Genomic DNA, 17,881 nt, shown 5'->3' with positions numbered 1-17,881 from the left:
AGAGGAGTGAGAAGTGGTGTGTCCAGCACCAGAGAGAAGTTGTGTGCCTGGCGCAAAGGAAGTGTGGAGCATAATTCCCAGGGCAGGACAGAGGAGAGGAATTGGTGTGCCCAGCTCAGGATAAAGGAGGGAAAAGCATTGTGCCCAGCTCAGGGTAGAGGAGCAAGAAGTGGTGTGTACAGTGCAGGGCAAAGTAATGAAAAGTGGTGTGCCCAAAGCAGGACAAAGGAGGGAGAATTGGTGTGCCAGAGCAGGGCAGAGGAAGGAGAAGTGGTGTTCCCTGGAAGGAAAAGCGATTTGCCCGTAGCAGGGCACAGGAGGGAGAACTGATGTGCCAATGCAGGGTAGAGAATGGAGAAGTGGCATAAGGAGGGGGAAGCAGTGTGTACTGCTCAGGGCAGAGGAGGGGAAAGCGGTGTGTCCAGGCGGGGTAAAGGATGAAGAAGTGGTGTGCCCAGCGCCACACAGGAGGGAGAAGCCTGACTCCAGCACAGGGCAGAGGAGGGGGAGGAGGTGTGCCAGGCGAGGGCAGGGGAGGAGAAACTGCGCTCCGCTCAGGATAGAGGGAAAAGTGGTGTGCCCAGCACCAGATAGGAGGGATAAGTGGGGTGCCCAGCTCAGGGCAGAGGAGGGGAAGAGGTGTGCCAGGCGCAGGGCAGAGGAGGGAGAAGAGGTGTGCCAAGCGCAGGGCAGAGGATGGAAAAGTGGTGTGCCCAGCTCAGGGCAGAGGAGGGGAATAGGTGTGCATGTATGCCAGGCGCAGGGCAGAGGAGAGAAAAGTGGTGTGCCCAGCTCAGGGCAGAGGAGTGTCAGGCGCAGGGCAGAGGAGGGAGAAGTGGTGTGCCCAGCTCAGGGCAGAGGAGTGTCAGGCGCAGGGCAGAGGAGGGAGAAGTGGTGTGCCCAGCTCAGGGCAGAGGATTGGAAATGCGCCGGCCAGAGAAGGGAGAAATGGTGTAGCCAGCGACAGGTAGTAGGGAGAAGTTATGTGCCCGCTGTGGAGCGTTGTGCCCGGCGCAGGTCAGAGGAGAGGCAGCTGTGTGCCCGGCACAAGGCAGGGAGAAGCAGAGGTCTCCGTGTCAGCAGCGCATTATATAGGATTATCGGTGGAAGAGGCAGAGCAGAGGGAATACAGAATGGAGCCGGGGGTGGGCACCAGGGCGGGGACTGCCATTAAGGGGAGTGCTGCTGGGCGTGGAACCGGTTGATGTGTCCGCAGCTGGCTCCGGGCTGCTGTATATCCCAGCAGCAGTGGGCAGTCCCTGGCCGCTCAGCCGTGCACTATGGCGGCGGTTGTGGAAGTGACCGGGAGCACCAGCTGCAGCGGCAGCAGCGACACCTCCAGCACTGGGGAGGAGGAGAGAATGAGGCGCCTCTTCCAGACCTGCGACGGGGACGGAGACGGCTACATCAGCAGGTACAGTGCGGGCAGCTGGAGCCCCGGGGATGAGGAATGCTCAACTTTCCCAGTTCCTGCCAAATAGTTTGCTGCAGGGGGTGCACTCGCTCTCTGAGTGCAGGAGGCCGGGCTGCAGCCACCAGCAGAGAGTAATCCTACCCCAGCCAGGGGCTGAGACGTGCTGTCGTGATTATGGGCCCCGGAGGGCACTGAAAGTACTAATCACATTGCAGGAGGCAGCTAGAATAGGGTCAGCCCCTTATGTGACACGGGAGCCAGGTAATAAGTTACTGCAAAGCACGTGGCACACAACTGCAGGGTCAGACTGCTGGCCCCCAGTGCCCTGAAGGATGGTTCTGCCCCTGCTATACAGTGCAATAAATAGGAAGCATGCAGTGTGAGAGGTGCCACTATGCTGGGTAATGCAGGCACCACAGTCAGTGACTGACAGCGGATACACTGATGGAGTGTAGTATACTGTATAATATTTCCTGCTCCTAGTTTGGACCAATTCACAGTGATTAATGAGGTGTAGATAATAAGAGACGTGTTATAGATCTGCCATTACTAGCCGCCTATTTAATTAGCGGTTTGATTTTAACAAATTATCATTTGTTAAATATGATGTTTTACTACAGTTCAGATTAAAATTTATGTATGTGATTTATGTATTGATTTCAGTGCCAAGTACTGATTTGGACACTGATATTAGACCTCCATCCCTCTTAAGGTGCCCATCCACAAGTGCGATATGGCCCTATTTCACACGATTTCGCCCCATTGGATCCGGAGATCGTCATGGCTGCCACAAGGATTTGTCATATCCCGCAGCCATCACTGGGATCGAATACGATGCATCGTATACAAAAGGACCGCATACGATGTATCGTATATGGTCCAGCCGCCCGGGAGCTGTTGGGTGAGTTGGCAGGGTATCACATGCGATACCTCGCACGGGTGGATGGGCACCTTCACAGTATCTTATCTGATAGGGTCTGACAGACCAGTGGTTCATGTTTTAAAAATTGTTCTGCCTTTTTTTTTTTTTTTTGCACTGTCCCAGTTCGGTTGTAAACACATGGGGCAGATGTACCAAGCCTTGCAGAGTGATGAAGTGGAAAGAGATTGGCGGTATCCTATTAGCCCCAAAGTGATCTCAGCCGGTCACTACAGCCTGATATCGCTATTAATGACCTATGGTCATAATTGCGGTATCCAGTGAGAGGCCGTTTTGATTGTCAGAAAATGGACCCGCGATCGTGCGAAAACACAGGGGATCCCCGATCCCATGTGTTATCGCCGCCCCAGCAACCCGCTTATCGGGGATTATGCTTCGGGTGCCTGAGAAGATTACACTACCAGTGATCGCACTGATCCAAAAAAAAAGTGGGTCCCAGGGACCCCTCACTTTCAAAAATTGGGGTCCTACCGTTCTTTTTCTGGGTCCCATCGGAATAGAGGTTCTTATTAATCTTAATCTTGTTTGGACATTACAAAAGTTTTGCAAGGTGGGGGGATGGGGTGACAGTGCTGCTGGGCTGTGTAGCATGCAGGACACCCTGCACCAGAGCTGTAACTAGACATTTTGGTGCCCTAGGCATAAAGTGAATTGGTGTTCCACCTGCGAGATCGTAAAGGGTAGGCAGTGCGCGCCGAAGGCGCGCTGCAAAATTTAAGGGGCGTGGCTTCATGGGGAAGGGGCGTGACTACATAATAGTGCCAATTCACATTACACCACACAGTAGTGCCGCTTATACACATTGCACCAGCTAGAGCACGTTATACACAATGCGCCCGGTAGTGCATGTTATATACATTGCACCAGGTAGAGCACATATAAACATTGCACCAGGTAAAGCAAATATAAACACTGCACAAGGTAGAGCACGTTATACACAATGCGCCATGTAGAGCACGTTATACACATTGCGCCAGGTAGAACACTTAGACACACTGCACCAGGTAAAGCACATATAAACATTGCACCAGGTAGAGCACGTTATACATATTGCGCCGGGTAGAGCACGTTATACACATTGCGCCGGGCAGAGCACGTTACACACAATGCGCCGGGTAGAGCACGTTATACACATTGCAGCAGGTAGAGCACATTATACACATTGCGCCGGCCAGAGCACGTTACACACAATGCGCCGGGTAGAGCACGTTATACACATTGCACCAGGTGACCACTTAGGCACATTGTAGCCACCATCTCGGACCCCCAGTTGTCGTCCCCAGACACAGTGATCACGGGTGTCAGTGGAGGGGGTGTCAGATGGGTGTGTGTATAATGGGCAGTGTGAACACGTTGTGGGGAGTGCGTATGATTGGCACTGTGTGAGTGTGTATAATGGGCAATGTGTGGGTATTTGGGGGGTGTATGATGGGCACTGTGTGTTTGGTGGGGTGCATGTGATGGCACTGTGTGGCTATGGAGGGTGTGGGTATATGGGGGTGGGGTAACTATGCTGGCCAATGTGTGCATTTGTGTTGGTGTATGCTGGGCACTGCCCTCACCCCCAGTGTTTGAATCGTTAGCTGCTGCCATCCCAATTGCCCATATGTTTATTACTAACATGAATCCTCCATGCCAGGGGCTGCTTGAAATTCTTCTCTGTAGCTCCTCACTGCTGTGGGCGGGATGTAGTAAACTCTTCTGCAGCATTAACTGGCTTTCTCTGCGGCCACCCGTCTCCTTCCCGTCCCAGCGTTGCTATTCGCTTCTACCCCCCACCGCCGCGGCCACTCAGGACTCAGCGTTGTAAGTGCTGCACCGAGCCTTGGAATCCACCGGCGCATACCCCCGCATCCTGAGTAGCCGCGGCGGTGAGGGGGGAGAAGTGAATAGCAGCGCCGGGATGGGGAGGAGACGGGTGGCTGCAGAGAGAGCCTGTTAATGCTGCAGTTCGGGCCGCCTTCTGAGTACGGGTGCAGGAGCTGCATACGGGAGTGAAAGGCACCAACAGCTCCTCCCCGTCTACTAGTCCTCCTGGAAGCCCGGCTATTGGAGGGGTTTGAGAGGGAGACCTCGGTGTATACATGTGATTGGCTGCTGGACCTAAAAGGCACCACAGGATTGGCCGCTGGACCCAGAGACATCGATGAAGCCACAAGATTGGCAGCGGGACCCGGCGGAGAGATCAAAGGAGCTACAGGACTGCCTACAACGCAGCGCGTCCCCAGGGACGCACTCATTTTGTAAAAGCGAGTCCCCGATCCTCATTATGGGGTAAAATACGCGCTATAGCGCGTTTTTGCGATCACTGAGTCCTGTCTGGAGATGACAGGTGAATGGATAAGGGTCTTATAGGCTCTAAACACTGGGCAATTTTGCAGACAAACGATATGAGCGGTAAACGATTTTTTTTAATAACTATTTGAAGCATACACACTCGACGATTTTAATGAATGATTTGAACGATCTGCCATTGCATACAAAGATATCGTCCAAATTGGCTTGCAGTGATAAACGTTGATAGACCAACAATGAAAGACTGCGGGGACGCACATCGTTGATGCCTCCACAACGACATGAATGATTTATTGTTCATTTTTCAACAATATTGTAGTGTTCACTCTAGGAGTGAAAAGGGGCAGGGCGCCGGACTCCGGGGGCGCACGAGCGCGTGCGTCCGAAATGGGGGCGCGACCATGCAAATTAGGGGGCGTGGCCACGCCTCCGTCATTTTAAGGGGCGGTGCGGCCCACAGACGCTACTATAGAGAGCGTCTGTGGCCGGCGACGTCACTGTTGGGGGCGTGCCCAGCACCTCCGTCGGTGCTGGGCTTCCCCCAGCCCTCTCCCAATGCGTGAATGGATGCCGCGCGCATGCGCACGGCATCTATACACGCCGGGAGGGCAGGGAGCGGGCGGCTGTTCTAGCAGGGTGCCGCAAAAGGGGCAGGGCGGGTTTTGCCTGGTAAAAAACGGGCAGGGCGCGGCGCCCTGCTAAAACAGCCTAGAGTGAACACTAATATTGTTCTATAAAATTGCCCAGTGTATAGGGCCCTTTAGTGGCATCATGGGTGAGAAAGGGTCTGATCCTGGAAATATTTTTGAGATGAAAACTGCAGGTTTGTGAGAGGTGCTGAATGTGTGGTTTGAAGGAGAGGGAGGAGTCAAGGATTGCTCCAAGACAGCGCACTTGGGGGCTAGAGGAGATAGTAGTGCCATCAATAGATAATGAAATTGTGGGATGGGATGTTGTGCAGGAAGGTGGGAAGATGATTTGCTCAGTTTTAGACATGTTAAGTTTAAGAAAGCGCTGGGACAGCCAAGAAGGGTTAGCAGAGAGACAGTTGGAGATACGAGTGAGGAGAGCGGGGCAGAGGTCAGGGGAGGAAAGATAGATTTGAGTATCAGCATAGAGATTATATTTTAAGTCAAAAGAGCGAATGAGCTCACCTAGGGGTCTATTCATAAAGAAAACGAAAACAGAATTGCTACTTATCACTATACATCGCATCTCTTCGATGCAATGTATAGCTGTAATAAGTAGCAATTCATGTATACTCACCCTTCCGACGATGCACTGCGGTGTCTGGGGCTCCTGCGGTGAGGTCTTCTCCAGCAGTCACTCCCTGTGATGCGCGGAGTCCAGCGGCGGGTCCCTTTGCGCATGCGCAGCTTGATGACCTCTCGGCAGGCCGCAGTGGCTGCTGGGAGGTCGGGGGGCGGAGCCAGCGCCAGGTGCCGAGCTGCGATCAGGGAAACATTGAGCTTCCCTGCTGTCTCTGCACCACAGTTCAGGTTACGCCGTCCTGAGATGGCGAACCTGAACTCCATGGAGAAGCAGAAAGCAGAGCTTTCCGCACCTTCATGAATCGCACTCACCATACAAAGCTATGGTGATGCGATTCAGGCACAGAGCGGGGGTACCGTTGGAGAAGTCAAGAGACTTCTCCACGGTAACCCACTCTGTGAATTGCAGTAGGCAGAGAAAAGCCCTGTTTAACGCAAAACAGGGCTTTTCAATGCTACATGAATAGACCCCCCTAAAGAGGACGTATAGAGAGAAAAGGAGAGGACCAAAAACAGGACCATGGGGGACACCTACAGTAAGTGGAAGTGGAGGGGAGGTGCAGTCATGAGAGGAGACAGAGGAGGAACAGTAAAAGGATAGCCAGGAGAGGGCAGTATCATGCAGTCCAAAGAAATGAGGGCTTTGCAGAAGGAGAAGGTGGTTCACAGTGTCAAAAGCAGCAGAGAGATCAAGGAGAATAAGCCGAGAGTAGTGGCCTTTGGATTTGGCAGCATGGGAGTCATTGCAGACTTTTCTGATGGGGAGTGGAGAGGACAGAAGCCAGACTGGAATGGGTCAAACAGTGTGTGGGAGGAAAGAAAGGCAGTAAGGCGGTTGTAGACAATATGCTCAAGGAGTTTGGAGGCAAAAAGGAGGAGAGAGAGGTCTGTAGTTGGAGAGGGTGTGGATCAAGGGCAGCTTTTTTAAGAATAGGGCAGATGAGTACATGCTTGAAGGCAGAGGGGACAGTGCCTGATGAGAGAGATTGAGGAGGTGAGCAAGATGGGAACAGGCAGAAGAAGTAGTGGAGGAGGCAGTGGGGATAGGGTCAAGGGGGAGGTGGAGGGGAGGATGAGGGCCATGACTTCCTCACCAGATATATGGGAGAAAGATGTCAGAGTTGGTAAGAGGGATAGGGAGGGGATGGTAAGGGAAAGGAGGTAACTGGCTGTTGATGGTCTGGTGGGATGTGAGTGATGTCCTGACATTTGGAGTCAATTTTGGATGTGAAGTTGCAAAATCCGAAGCAGAGAGTGAGGTGGGGGAGGGCAGAGGACGGAGTTGACAGTGGCAAAGAGGCGCCAGGGATTCGAAGACTGGAATGAGATGAGGTTTTTGAAGTATGACTATTTATCAAGGGAAAGGACAGCACTGAAGGATCAGAGCATATGTTTGGATGGTGGCAGTTTGCCTAAGAGCGTGATATCTTCCACTGTTGCTCAGCAGTATATGAACATTTTTGCAGATGACTGGTGCATTTTGTGTACCAGAGTTGAGGTGTTGATTGGTGAATTGTGGTCGGTGGAGCAACTGAGTCAAGAGCAGATGTGAGGGATGTATTGTATAGGAAAGTGGGTTGTTCAGGGCATGAGAGAGAAGTGAGTTGAACAAGGAGGATAGGAAAGTGGTGTTGTTAGCTTCAATGTTACGTTTAGTGATGGTAGCCTTAAGAAGCAGAGAGAGAAGTTAAAAGAGAGCAGGTGGTTGTCAGAGAGGTGAAATATCAAGGTGGCTAAAGCGCAATGATGAGTGAAGACCAGATCAAGTGAGCTCCCATTCACATGGGATAGTATGGAGGTCCACTGGGAGAGACCAAGCAAAGATCTGAGGTTAAGGAGTTTAGAGGCAGTGGATTTTGTGGGGATATTGAAATCGCCTAAGGTAATAGAGGGAATGTCAGATGAGGGGAAGTGAGAAAGCCAGGAAGCAAAGTTGTTGAGGAATTTGGATGGAATGCCAGAGGAACAGTAAATGACGGCTACTCAGATGAACAGGTTGGAAGAGGCGTATAGCATGGACCTCAAATGTAGTCAATGTAAGGGATGGTTCTGGGTATATGATTTGGTAGGAGTAGCTAGAGGGTTAAATGACCCCAACACCTTGGTGGCCCCCATGTGTCCGGGGTGTGTGAGAATATGAAGACCCCAGCAGAAAAAGCAGCAGGAGAAGGTGTCAGAGGGAGTAATCCAGGTTTCAGTAATGGCAAGGAGATGCAGAGAGTTGGAGATGAAAAGGTCATGGGTAGGGACCAGTTTGTCACAGACAGATCTGGCATTCCAGAGGGCACAGGATAGGGGGGGGGGGGGGTTAATTTGTGGGAGAGATGCAAATGAGACTATCGGGGATGCTGTAGCGTTGAGGTGAAATTAATTTGGATGGCATAATGATCCCTGGTCTCTGCTAAAACTGTGGTACTGAGCATACAAATGGTAGAGTAAACCCAGCTGTTGTAAAAAAATAATAATAGTATATATCTGACTCTTACAGTTTAATCCATAAACTCCCTATAGTCTGTCAACCTACATTTATACACCAAATGAACAGAGGAAAAAATATTTCTACAATAAAGATATGGGGTAGAATCTGGCCCCGGCATATGCCAATATTTTTATGGACAACTATGAGAATGAACTATATAGGACCATTGGTAGCACCAAACCTTTGTTCAGAGAAAACTGGCTGGCTACTAGTAAAGGTTGTTTCCGGTATTTGGGCTGTACCACCTGCAGAACACTGATTGTAGGGTGGTGCTTCCCACATCCACAAAGTGGTAGTTGGATTTTTCTACAGCACCACCTGACATGTTTACTTGACCATGTACTGTATTTCTTCATTTGCCCATGTGGACTTATGTATGTGGGCAAAACCACGAAGAGTAAGTATGACACAACATAGGTTAGACATAAAATTGGCACATGAAAAAGGTGTCACTGACAAGCTGGTGCTATTAAATTTTTTTACAAGTTGGCCATCAATTGACCACCCTAAAGTATATGATTATAGACTGGGTGCCCCTGCTGAAGAAGGCTGGGGATAGAGGACTTTTGCTGCTAAAGTAAGAGGCCAGGTGGATTTATCGACTTGCGACAGTGTCCCAAAGGGTCTGAATGAATGCAATTGTTCAAATATGTTTTCTCATACGTCCTAGAGGATGCTGGGGATGACATCAAGACCATGGGGTATAGACGGGATCCGCAGGAGACATGGGCACTCTAAAGACTTTTCATTGGTTGTGAACTGGCTCCTCCCTCTATGCCCCTCCTCCAGACCCCAGTTTTAGAAATGTGCCCAGGTCGACAGGATGCACTCTGAGGAGCTCTACTGAGTTTCTCTGAAAAGACTTATGTTAGGTTTTTTTTATTTTCAGGGAGATCTGCTGGCATCAGACTCCCTGCTTCGTGGGACTGAGGGGGCAGAAGCAGAACCAACTTCCTCAGAGTTTCATGGCTCTGTTTCTGGCTGACAGGACACCATTAGCTCCTGAAGGGAACTGAACGCTAGCCGTGTCTAGATGCTTACTCCTACACATGGCCGTAACTAGGGGGGGGGGCTAGGGGGGCATGCGCTCCGGGCGCGGGATTTGATGGGCGCTGAATTGGCCCCTGATGCAGACTGTCTCCACATACCCCGCTGCAGCTGCACGCTGCCGCACTATGGGTGAAAAGTGGTCCCGGGCCGGTACAATTACGGCACTCCAGGGCCGCCCCCCACAGCCGCATGTACATGGCTGGCTGGCTGCGGGAGGTAGACAGGCAGGCAACAGGAAGCATTCTCACTGCCCGATCCATGCTGACTGTCACTCGGAGGAAGCAGCTGGCTAGCTCCGCCCCCTTGAGCCTGCATACCCGTCAGAACATGATACTGCACGGCGGCGCCGCTGCAGTTCAGATAGCTGGAATAAAGTAGGTACATTTGCTGCCTGGGGAGGGGTGGCGGATGATGAATTTTGAAATGTGCGGGACAGTGCTGTGAGATAGGAGTTTTCGACGTGAGTGAGGAGTGCACTGACGGAGGGAGGTGTTAGATGTGATAATTTGGGGAAGGGGAGGTGCCTATACATAGCCCTATGTATTGTGCTTCATGGAATAGATGGTCTAGTGCTGAATCTATCCTACATTATGGTGGTGTATATTATATAAGGGTGTTTGTGTACAGTATATTACATGGTGGGTGTCTGTACTTTATATAGGTGGTATGTCTATATATTTATATGGGGGGGGTCTCTTTCTGTTATATGGCGGGTATCTCTGTACATTATAGGGGTGGTGTGTATGTATATTATATGGAAGTTGTCCGTAATATATTATACAGTGGGTGTCTCTACATTATAAGGGTGATGTGTCTGTATATTATATGGACTCGTAGGTTGTCTCTATATACAGTATTATAAGGGGGTGTCTGTATACTATTTTGAGGTGTCTCTGTGTATTATATGGTGGATGTCTCTAGTCATTATAGGTGGTGTCACTACAATATATTTTATGGTGGGTGTCTTTGTACATTATAGGGATAGAGTCGCTGTATATTATATGAGGGTGTGTCTGTATATTATGTAGGTTAGGACTATTGCTGATATAAGAGAGGTAGCTGGTACCCTCTAACATACAGGTTATGGGATCATTATATACAGGTAAAAAAAGAGAAACGTAGGGTGGCGCCAAATTGCTGCCTTGCCCCGGGTGACAAAAAGCCTAGTTTCTGCTGTAGGAGGCATCCCGTCACCCACCTCACAGAGCCAGAAGTCAGAAGACAGGTGAGTATGAGCAGAATGATCTTCAATCAAGTAAGTGACGGCTGAGGTGCGGCGCGGCAGACGGGAGCGCAGCGCGCCATTGCTGCCCACACACACAGGCACTGCAGGGCGCGGGGGGCGCCCTGGGCAGCAAGAAAAATACCTCAAACTGGCTAAAAGGGGGCATAAGATGCCACTGGCACAGCCCTACCCCCGCCAGTATAAATATTGTCATGGATACTGAGGGGCGGAGCTTCTTCCTCAGGCAGGCAGCACACTACTCAGCACCATTTTCTCTCTCTACTCAGGCTGCAGAGAACACGCTGGTCCTCTCCTCCACTTCTGACAAGCACAGGGTGCTATAAAGGGGGGGGGGGGCACAAAGTGATTGTGGTGAATTTGATAGTGTATATTACTATTTAAAAGCGCTTTTGGGCTGTGGACATACTGTGTTCACATGCAATACTGGCGCTGGGTTTGTGAACTGGCTGCTCCTATCCTGTGTCCCTCTGACAGATTTTACTGTGGGTCTGTCCCCAAAATAAGTCCCAGTGTGTCTGTGAGTGTGGTGTACACGTGTGAGGCATGTCTGAAGCAGGGAGTTCCTCCCCGGAGGTAGCCATTTTAGGGACACAGAGTTGTAATTTGGTGGCGCTACCGACACACCAAGAGCCTGCATGGGTGAAAAAGCTACGTGACAGTATGCATCTGATTAACCGTAGATTAGATAAATCTGAATCTAAGGCTGCATGCTGGAGAAAATCTGTGGAAGATATGATTTTTCAGGATGCTGTTATTCCTTATGCGGGCGGCTCCTCTCGGTCACATAAGAGACCATTTGCAAATGTTGTAAACACTGATACCGACACGGATTCTGATTCTTGTGTCGACAATAGTGAATCCAGAGAGATAGATCATAAAATTGGCAAAGTATACAATATATGATTGTGGCTATAAGGGACGTGTTGGAGGTTACAGCATTCCTGTACCTCAGGAGAAAGCTTATTTATGTAAGGAAAAGAAATCCAAAGTCACGTTCCCTTCTTCACACAAACTAAATGCTCTGTTTGAAGGGATGTGGGTGAACCCTGATAAAAAATTTCGTATTCCCAAAAGGATTCACATAGCTTATCCTTTCCCGGTTGAAGACAGGAAAAAATGGGAGTCACCCCCTGTGTTAGACAGTGCACTTTCCAGGTTGACAAAGAAGGTAATTCTCCCTGCTCCTGGCACGGCTTCTCTTAAAGAGCCGTCAGACCGCAAAATGGAAACGACATTGAAATCCATTTATGTTACCAATGGTACACTGCTCAGGCCCACTATTGCCTGCGCATGGGTGAGTCGCGCTATTGAAAAATGGTCAGAAAGCGTGTCATCAGAAATTGACACGATTGATAAAGATGAGATACTCCTTAAGTTAGGGAATATCAAGGACGCTGCCGCCTACATGCTGGAAGCAATGAAGGATATTGGACTCTTGAGTTCACAAGCCGCTACCATGGCAGTATCGGCTAGGCGGGCGTTATGGATTCGCCAGTGGAACGCGGATGCAGATTCCAAAAGAAACATGGAGGCTCTCCCATATAAAGGTGAGGCCTTATTTGGTGATGGCCTGGATGCGTTAGTCTCGGCGGCTACCGCAGGTAAGTCAACATTTTTGCCCTCTGCGCCTGCACCGGCAAAAAAGACCTATCACCCGCAAATGCAGTCCTTTCGGCCCAATAAATACAAAAAGGCGAGAGGTTCCCCCTTCTTTGCAGGTAGGGGAAGGGGAAAGAAGCCCACACCGGCTCCAGGTTCCCAAGAGCAGAAGTCTACCCCTAATTCTGCCAAATCCCGAGCATGATGCTGGAACTCCCTTGCGGGAGGCCGCTCGGGTGGGGGCACGTCTCAAGCTCTTCAGCCAGGATTGGATTCTGTCTGGCCTGGATCCCTGGGTGTTGCAAATAGTATCCCAGGGATACAAACTAGAGTTTCAAGACGTTCCCCCATGCCGATTTTCAAATCGACCTTGCCAGCTTCTCCGCCAGAGAGAGAAGCAGTAACAGCGGCAATCCAAAAATTATGTCAAGACCAGGTTATAGTCCTGGTACCGTTGTCACAACAAGGGCGGGGTTTTTATTCAAGCCTCTTTGTTGTTCCGAAGCCGGACGGCTCGGTCAGACCGATCCTAAATCTAAAAGATCTGAATTTCTTCCTGAAAGGGTTCAAGTTGAAGATGGAATCACTTCGGGCGATGATTGCCAGTCTGGAGGAGGGGGACTACTTAGTGTCGGTGGACATAAAGGATGCTTACCTGCATGTTCCCATTTATCCTCCTCACCAGGCTTATCTGAGATTTGCGATTCAGGATTGCCATTACCAATTCCAGACGTTACTTTTCGGTCTCTCCAGGGCGTCGAGGGTATTCACCAAGGTGATGGCGGAGATGATGGTCCTCCTTCGTCAGAAAGGAGTCAATATAATCCCTTATCTGGACGACCTCCTGATAAAGGCGAGATCCAGGGAGCAGTTAATACAAAACGTATCCCTCTCCCTGTCAATACTCCAAAAACGCGGGTGGATCATAAATTACCCAAAGTCACAGTTGGAACAGACGACAAGGTTGTCTTTCCTCGGGATGATTCTGGACACAGAAGTTCAGAGAGTATTTCTTCCGCTGGAAAAGGCTCTGGAAATCCAGAAAATGGTAAAACAGATATTGAAACCATCAAGTGTGTCGATCCATCAGTGCATTCGGTTGTTGGGGAAGGGTGGCGGTGTTATGATTCCCGTACTCCAGACCAGAGGAGATCTTATGGCAGAGGTCTGAGTACTGGAAAGATATACTGGTTGTGGGAGCAGGAGAGCCTAGTAACCCCTGGCGCCCTAACTCCGTTGTCTCGCCCGTGTTATCAGAAATCCCCTGCGAGACTATGGTTGCTTGAGCCCATGGCAGCCGCGTTCGAAGGGCGGATTATGTCTGCCCAACCCCGATGCCCCCTCAGGTCTTAATGGGAGACAAAGGGAAATCCGAGACAGGGTGATAACAAGGGGCCCTCTGACTAAGCAACCAGGCCAGGGGTTACAAGCTAACTAACTAAACCAAAAAGTATGTGCGGACTAGCCGCCAGGGAAAAGGACAACCAAAGATCCACTGATCCGTAACTCCTATCCAGCACCGCTGGATACCAGAGTGGATCAGGGGGAGCGGAATCCTCCGCAAAAGCTCCAGAACACAAAGATACAAAATAATAAACAGTAAGCGGTCAAGCCGCAACACACGGCTACGCCGCGACTCACGAACACCACAGGATGTTAAAGGTGCTCGGTCAGACTCCAGGAACAGATGACAATTTCCGAGTACAGGATCACTGAGGACAGGAACAACCGGATTGAGCAGGACTGGAAACTCTCTGTAACCAACACAGGCAAACAGGAAGCTATCACCGGCGTCTGTGAGAAGTCCAAAGGGTGCTTATAACTGTGAGCTCCCCAATCAGGAGCCAGACTGGGTAATCACAAGTAATGCCGTGCAGCTTGCATGCTGCACGGCCAGCACACCATTATACAATTAGAAAAGACCCAGCAACGGGGAACGCGGCCCGAACGTGGCGTCCCCGTTGCTAGGGTCTGAGCGGCTCCGTGCGCCCGGGGTCTAGCGTTGCCAGGGAGCCGGCGGCTGTACGCGCACGGCGTCCCTGGTTGCTAGGCGCCGGGCCGCACCGACGAGCGGACCCCGGCGCCTAACAGGCGGCCTACGAGGCCATACAGTTTGGCAGGTTCCATGCCAGAGTATTCCAGTAGGACCTGTTGGACAAGTGGTCGGGGTCACACCTACACATGCACAGAAAGATAATCCTGTCATCAAAAACCAGGATTTCGCTCCTGTGGTGGTTGCACAGCTCTCACCTGCTAGAGGGACGCAGGTTCGGGATTCAGGACTGGGTCCTAGTAACCACGGATGCAAGTCTCCGAGGCTGGGGAGCAGTCTCTCAGGGAGAAAACTTCCAGGGACGTTGGTCACAACAGGAAGCCTTCCTTCACATAAACGTTCTGGAGCTAAGAGCCATTTACAACGGCCTTCAACAAGCAGTACATCTTCTTCAAGACCGTCCTGTGCAGATCCAGGCGGACAATGTAACAGCAGTCGCATACATAAACAGGCAGGGCGGAACGAAAAGCAGAATGGCAATGGCAGAGGCGACAAAAATCCTCCGCTGTGCAGAAAAACATCTACAAGCTTTGTCGGCAATATTCATTCCGGGAGTAGACAACTGGGAAGCAGACTTCCTCAGCACACACGATCTCCATCCAGGAGAGTGGGGCCTCCACCAAGAAGTCATCGCAGAGGTGACAAGTCTTTGGGGAGGTCCTCAAATAGACATGATGATGTCTCGTCTCAACAAGAAGCTTCAGACATACTGTTCCAGGTTGAGAGACCCTCAAGCAGTAGCAGTGGATGCACTGGTGACCCAGTGGGTGTTTCCGTCAGTGTATGTTTTCCCTCCACTTTCGCTGATCCGAAAAGTACTCTGGATCATAAGAAAGACAAGGGTTCGAGCAATCTTCATTGCCCCAGACTGGCCAAGAAGGGCTTGGTACCCAGATCTTCAGCAGTTACTCACAGGAGATCCTCGGCCTCTTCCTCCTCGGGAGGACCTGCTGCAGCAGGGGCCCTGTGTGTACCAAGACTTACCGCGGCTACGTTTGACGGCATGGCTGTTGAGCGCCGTATCCTAGCCAGGAAGGGTATTCCTAAGGAGGTCATCCCCACCCTTATTCAGGCCAGAAAGGGAGTAACGTCAAAACATTACCACCGTATTTGGAGAAAATGTGTGTCTTGGTGTGAATCCAAGAAAGCTCCTACGACAAGTTTCACTTAGGACGTTTTCTCCATTTTTTGCAGGATGGTGTGGAGACGGGCCTACGATTGGGATCAATCAAGGTCCAGATTTCGGCCTTGTCAGTGTTCTTCCAAAAACAATTGGCCTCTCTTCCAGAGGTTCAGACCTTCGTGAAAGGGGTTCTGCACATCCAGCCTCCATTCGTGCCTCCAGTGGCACCATGGGACCTTAACGTGGTACTGCAGTTCCTTCAATCGGATTGGTTTGAGCCTCTACAAAAGATAGAGTTGAAGTTTCTCACTTTGAAAGTGGTGATGCTTTTGGCATTGGCATCCGCAAAGCGGGTGTCGGAATTGGGGGCCTTGTCTCACAAGAGCCCTTACCTGATTTTCCATGAAGATAGGGCAGAGTTGCGATCTCGCCAACATTTTCTTCCAAAGGTGGTTTCTGCTTTTCACATAAACCAACCTATTGTGGTGCCAGTTGTTACTGACACATTCACTGATTCAAAGCCTCTAGATGTGGTTAGAGCTTTGAAAATCTATGTTGCTAGAACAGCTCGGATACGGAAAACAGAGGCTCTGTTTGTCTAGTATGATCACAACAAGATTGGCTGTTCTGCTTCCAAGCAGACTATTGCACGTTGGATTAGAAATATGATTCAGCAAGCTCATACTACGGCTGGATTGTCGTTACCGACGTCAGTAAAGGCCCACTCCACTAGGAAGGTGGGCTCATCCTGGGCGGCTGCCCGGGGGGTCTCGGCATTACAACTTTGCCGATCAGCTACTTGGTCAGGGTCAAACGCATTTGCTAAGTTCTACAAGTTTGACACCTTGGCCGATGAGGACCTAAAGTTTGCTCAATCGGTGCTGCAGGGTCATCCGCACTCTCCCACCCGTACTGGAGCTTTGGTATAGACCCCATGGTCTTGATGTCGTCCCCAGCATCCTCTAGGACGTATGAGAAAATAGGATTTTGATAACCTACCGGTAAATCCTTTTCTCCTAGTCCGTAGAGGATGCTGGGCGCCAGTCCCAGTGCGTACTTTACCTGCAGTTTAGTTATTACAGTTACACAATGTGTGTTATCTTGGTTTCAGCATGTTGCTGCAATTAGTTCATGCCTGTTGGCGTGTGTTATGTTGAATGCCATGTGTGCGGCATGGTTGAGGGTGTGAGTTGGTAGATATCTCACCACTAGTTAAGTAATTCCTTTCCTCGAAATGTCAAGTCTCCCTGGGCACAGTTCCTACAACTGAGGTCTGGAGGAGGGGCATAGAGGGAGGAGCCAGTTCACACACAATGAAAAGTCTTTAGAGTGCCCATGTCTCCTGCGGATCCCGTCTATACCCCATGGTCTTGATGTTGTCGCCAGCATCCTCTACGGACTAGGAGAAAAGGATTTACCGGTAGGTTATCAAAATCCAATTTTTATGACCTTATTGGGTTTATGACCTGATAGAGCAGGGGTGGGGAACCTCCGGCCCACGGGCCGTATAAGGCCCGCAAAGCCACTTGTTCCGGCCTGCTGCTGTGTGTCAGGGGAGGAGAGTGCAGCGTGCTCCTCTCTTGCCCCTTTGTGCTCAGTCCGGCTGCGGTGTGTCTCAACTGTCAGGGCAATGAGGAGAGCGCAGCTATGTCCGGCAGCGGCGTGTAGGGTCTCAAACCCAGCGGCGTGTAGGATCTCAAACCAGGCGCCGGTTTGTGAGCCAATCGGGAGCCGCCGCTGCTGGTCCACGAACTCTGATTGGCTCACGCACCGGCAGCTGGTTTGAGGTCCTACACGCCGCCGCCTGACATAGCCACACACTGCGCTCTCCTCCCCTGACATACACACACAGCAGCAGTGGTGAGCAGCACAGTGGGATGGGGGGCATGTGTGGGGCATTTTCTGTATCTGGCACTGTGGCAGCATATGTGTATCTGGCACAGCACTATTGGGGGCATATGTGTATCACGTCCCATTTTTATTAGCCACACCCATTTTTTGGCACGTGCACACAGTACCACTAAGGGGCATAACTACTGGGGGCAGGCTAATCTTTAAGTTGATAATTTTTGTATGGCCCCTGAAGGATTTTATAAATATCCGAATGGCCCTTGGTAGATAAAAGGTTCACCACCCCTGTGATAGAGGTTATGTCCTGCCAGATGCATGATTACTTTTTGCTATCTTTTTGCTACTTTTATGCTATTTTTTGTTGTTGTTCCATTGGTGCCTCTAATAATGTTTTTCACATTGGTGTATCTGTGATATGTTTTTAAATATGTGTGTCTATATATGTTATGTACTGTTTTTATATCTGTGTGCTGCTGTGTGCGCCCAGGTTGCTAGATTATGCTTTGGTGTTATTCCCTGGGTTTGGTAATTTTAGCAGTGCCCCTCTGATGCTGTAAAAT

At 50.5% G+C, this 17,881-nt stretch overlaps 1 protein-coding gene across 2 annotated transcripts in view; it reads left to right on the top strand.

Annotated features, from left to right (window-relative positions):
* Positions 1-1,199: 1,199 nt before the first annotated feature.
* MCC (MCC regulator of WNT signaling pathway) overlaps positions 1,200-17,881 on the top strand; it is a 652,269-nt gene continuing 635,587 nt past the window's right edge. The window contains exon 1 of one of the 2 annotated variants that reach the window (XM_063964137.1): positions 1,200-1,414. In XM_063964137.1, coding sequence (XP_063820207.1) covers positions 1,281-1,414 — 134 coding nt within the window. In that variant the 5' untranslated portion in view covers positions 1,200-1,280. Of the gene's footprint in view, positions 1,415-16,799; positions 16,891-17,881 lie in introns of those variants that run through there. The other variant, XM_063964138.1, reaches the window with a different exon arrangement.

Source organism: Pseudophryne corroboree, chromosome 1 (assembly GCF_028390025.1).
Source record: "Pseudophryne corroboree isolate aPseCor3 chromosome 1, aPseCor3.hap2, whole genome shotgun sequence".
Lineage (NCBI taxonomy): Eukaryota > Metazoa > Chordata > Amphibia > Anura > Myobatrachidae > Pseudophryne > Pseudophryne corroboree.
Note: the sequence above shows the minus strand (reverse complement) of the source record. Positions and strands in the feature narration are given on the sequence as shown.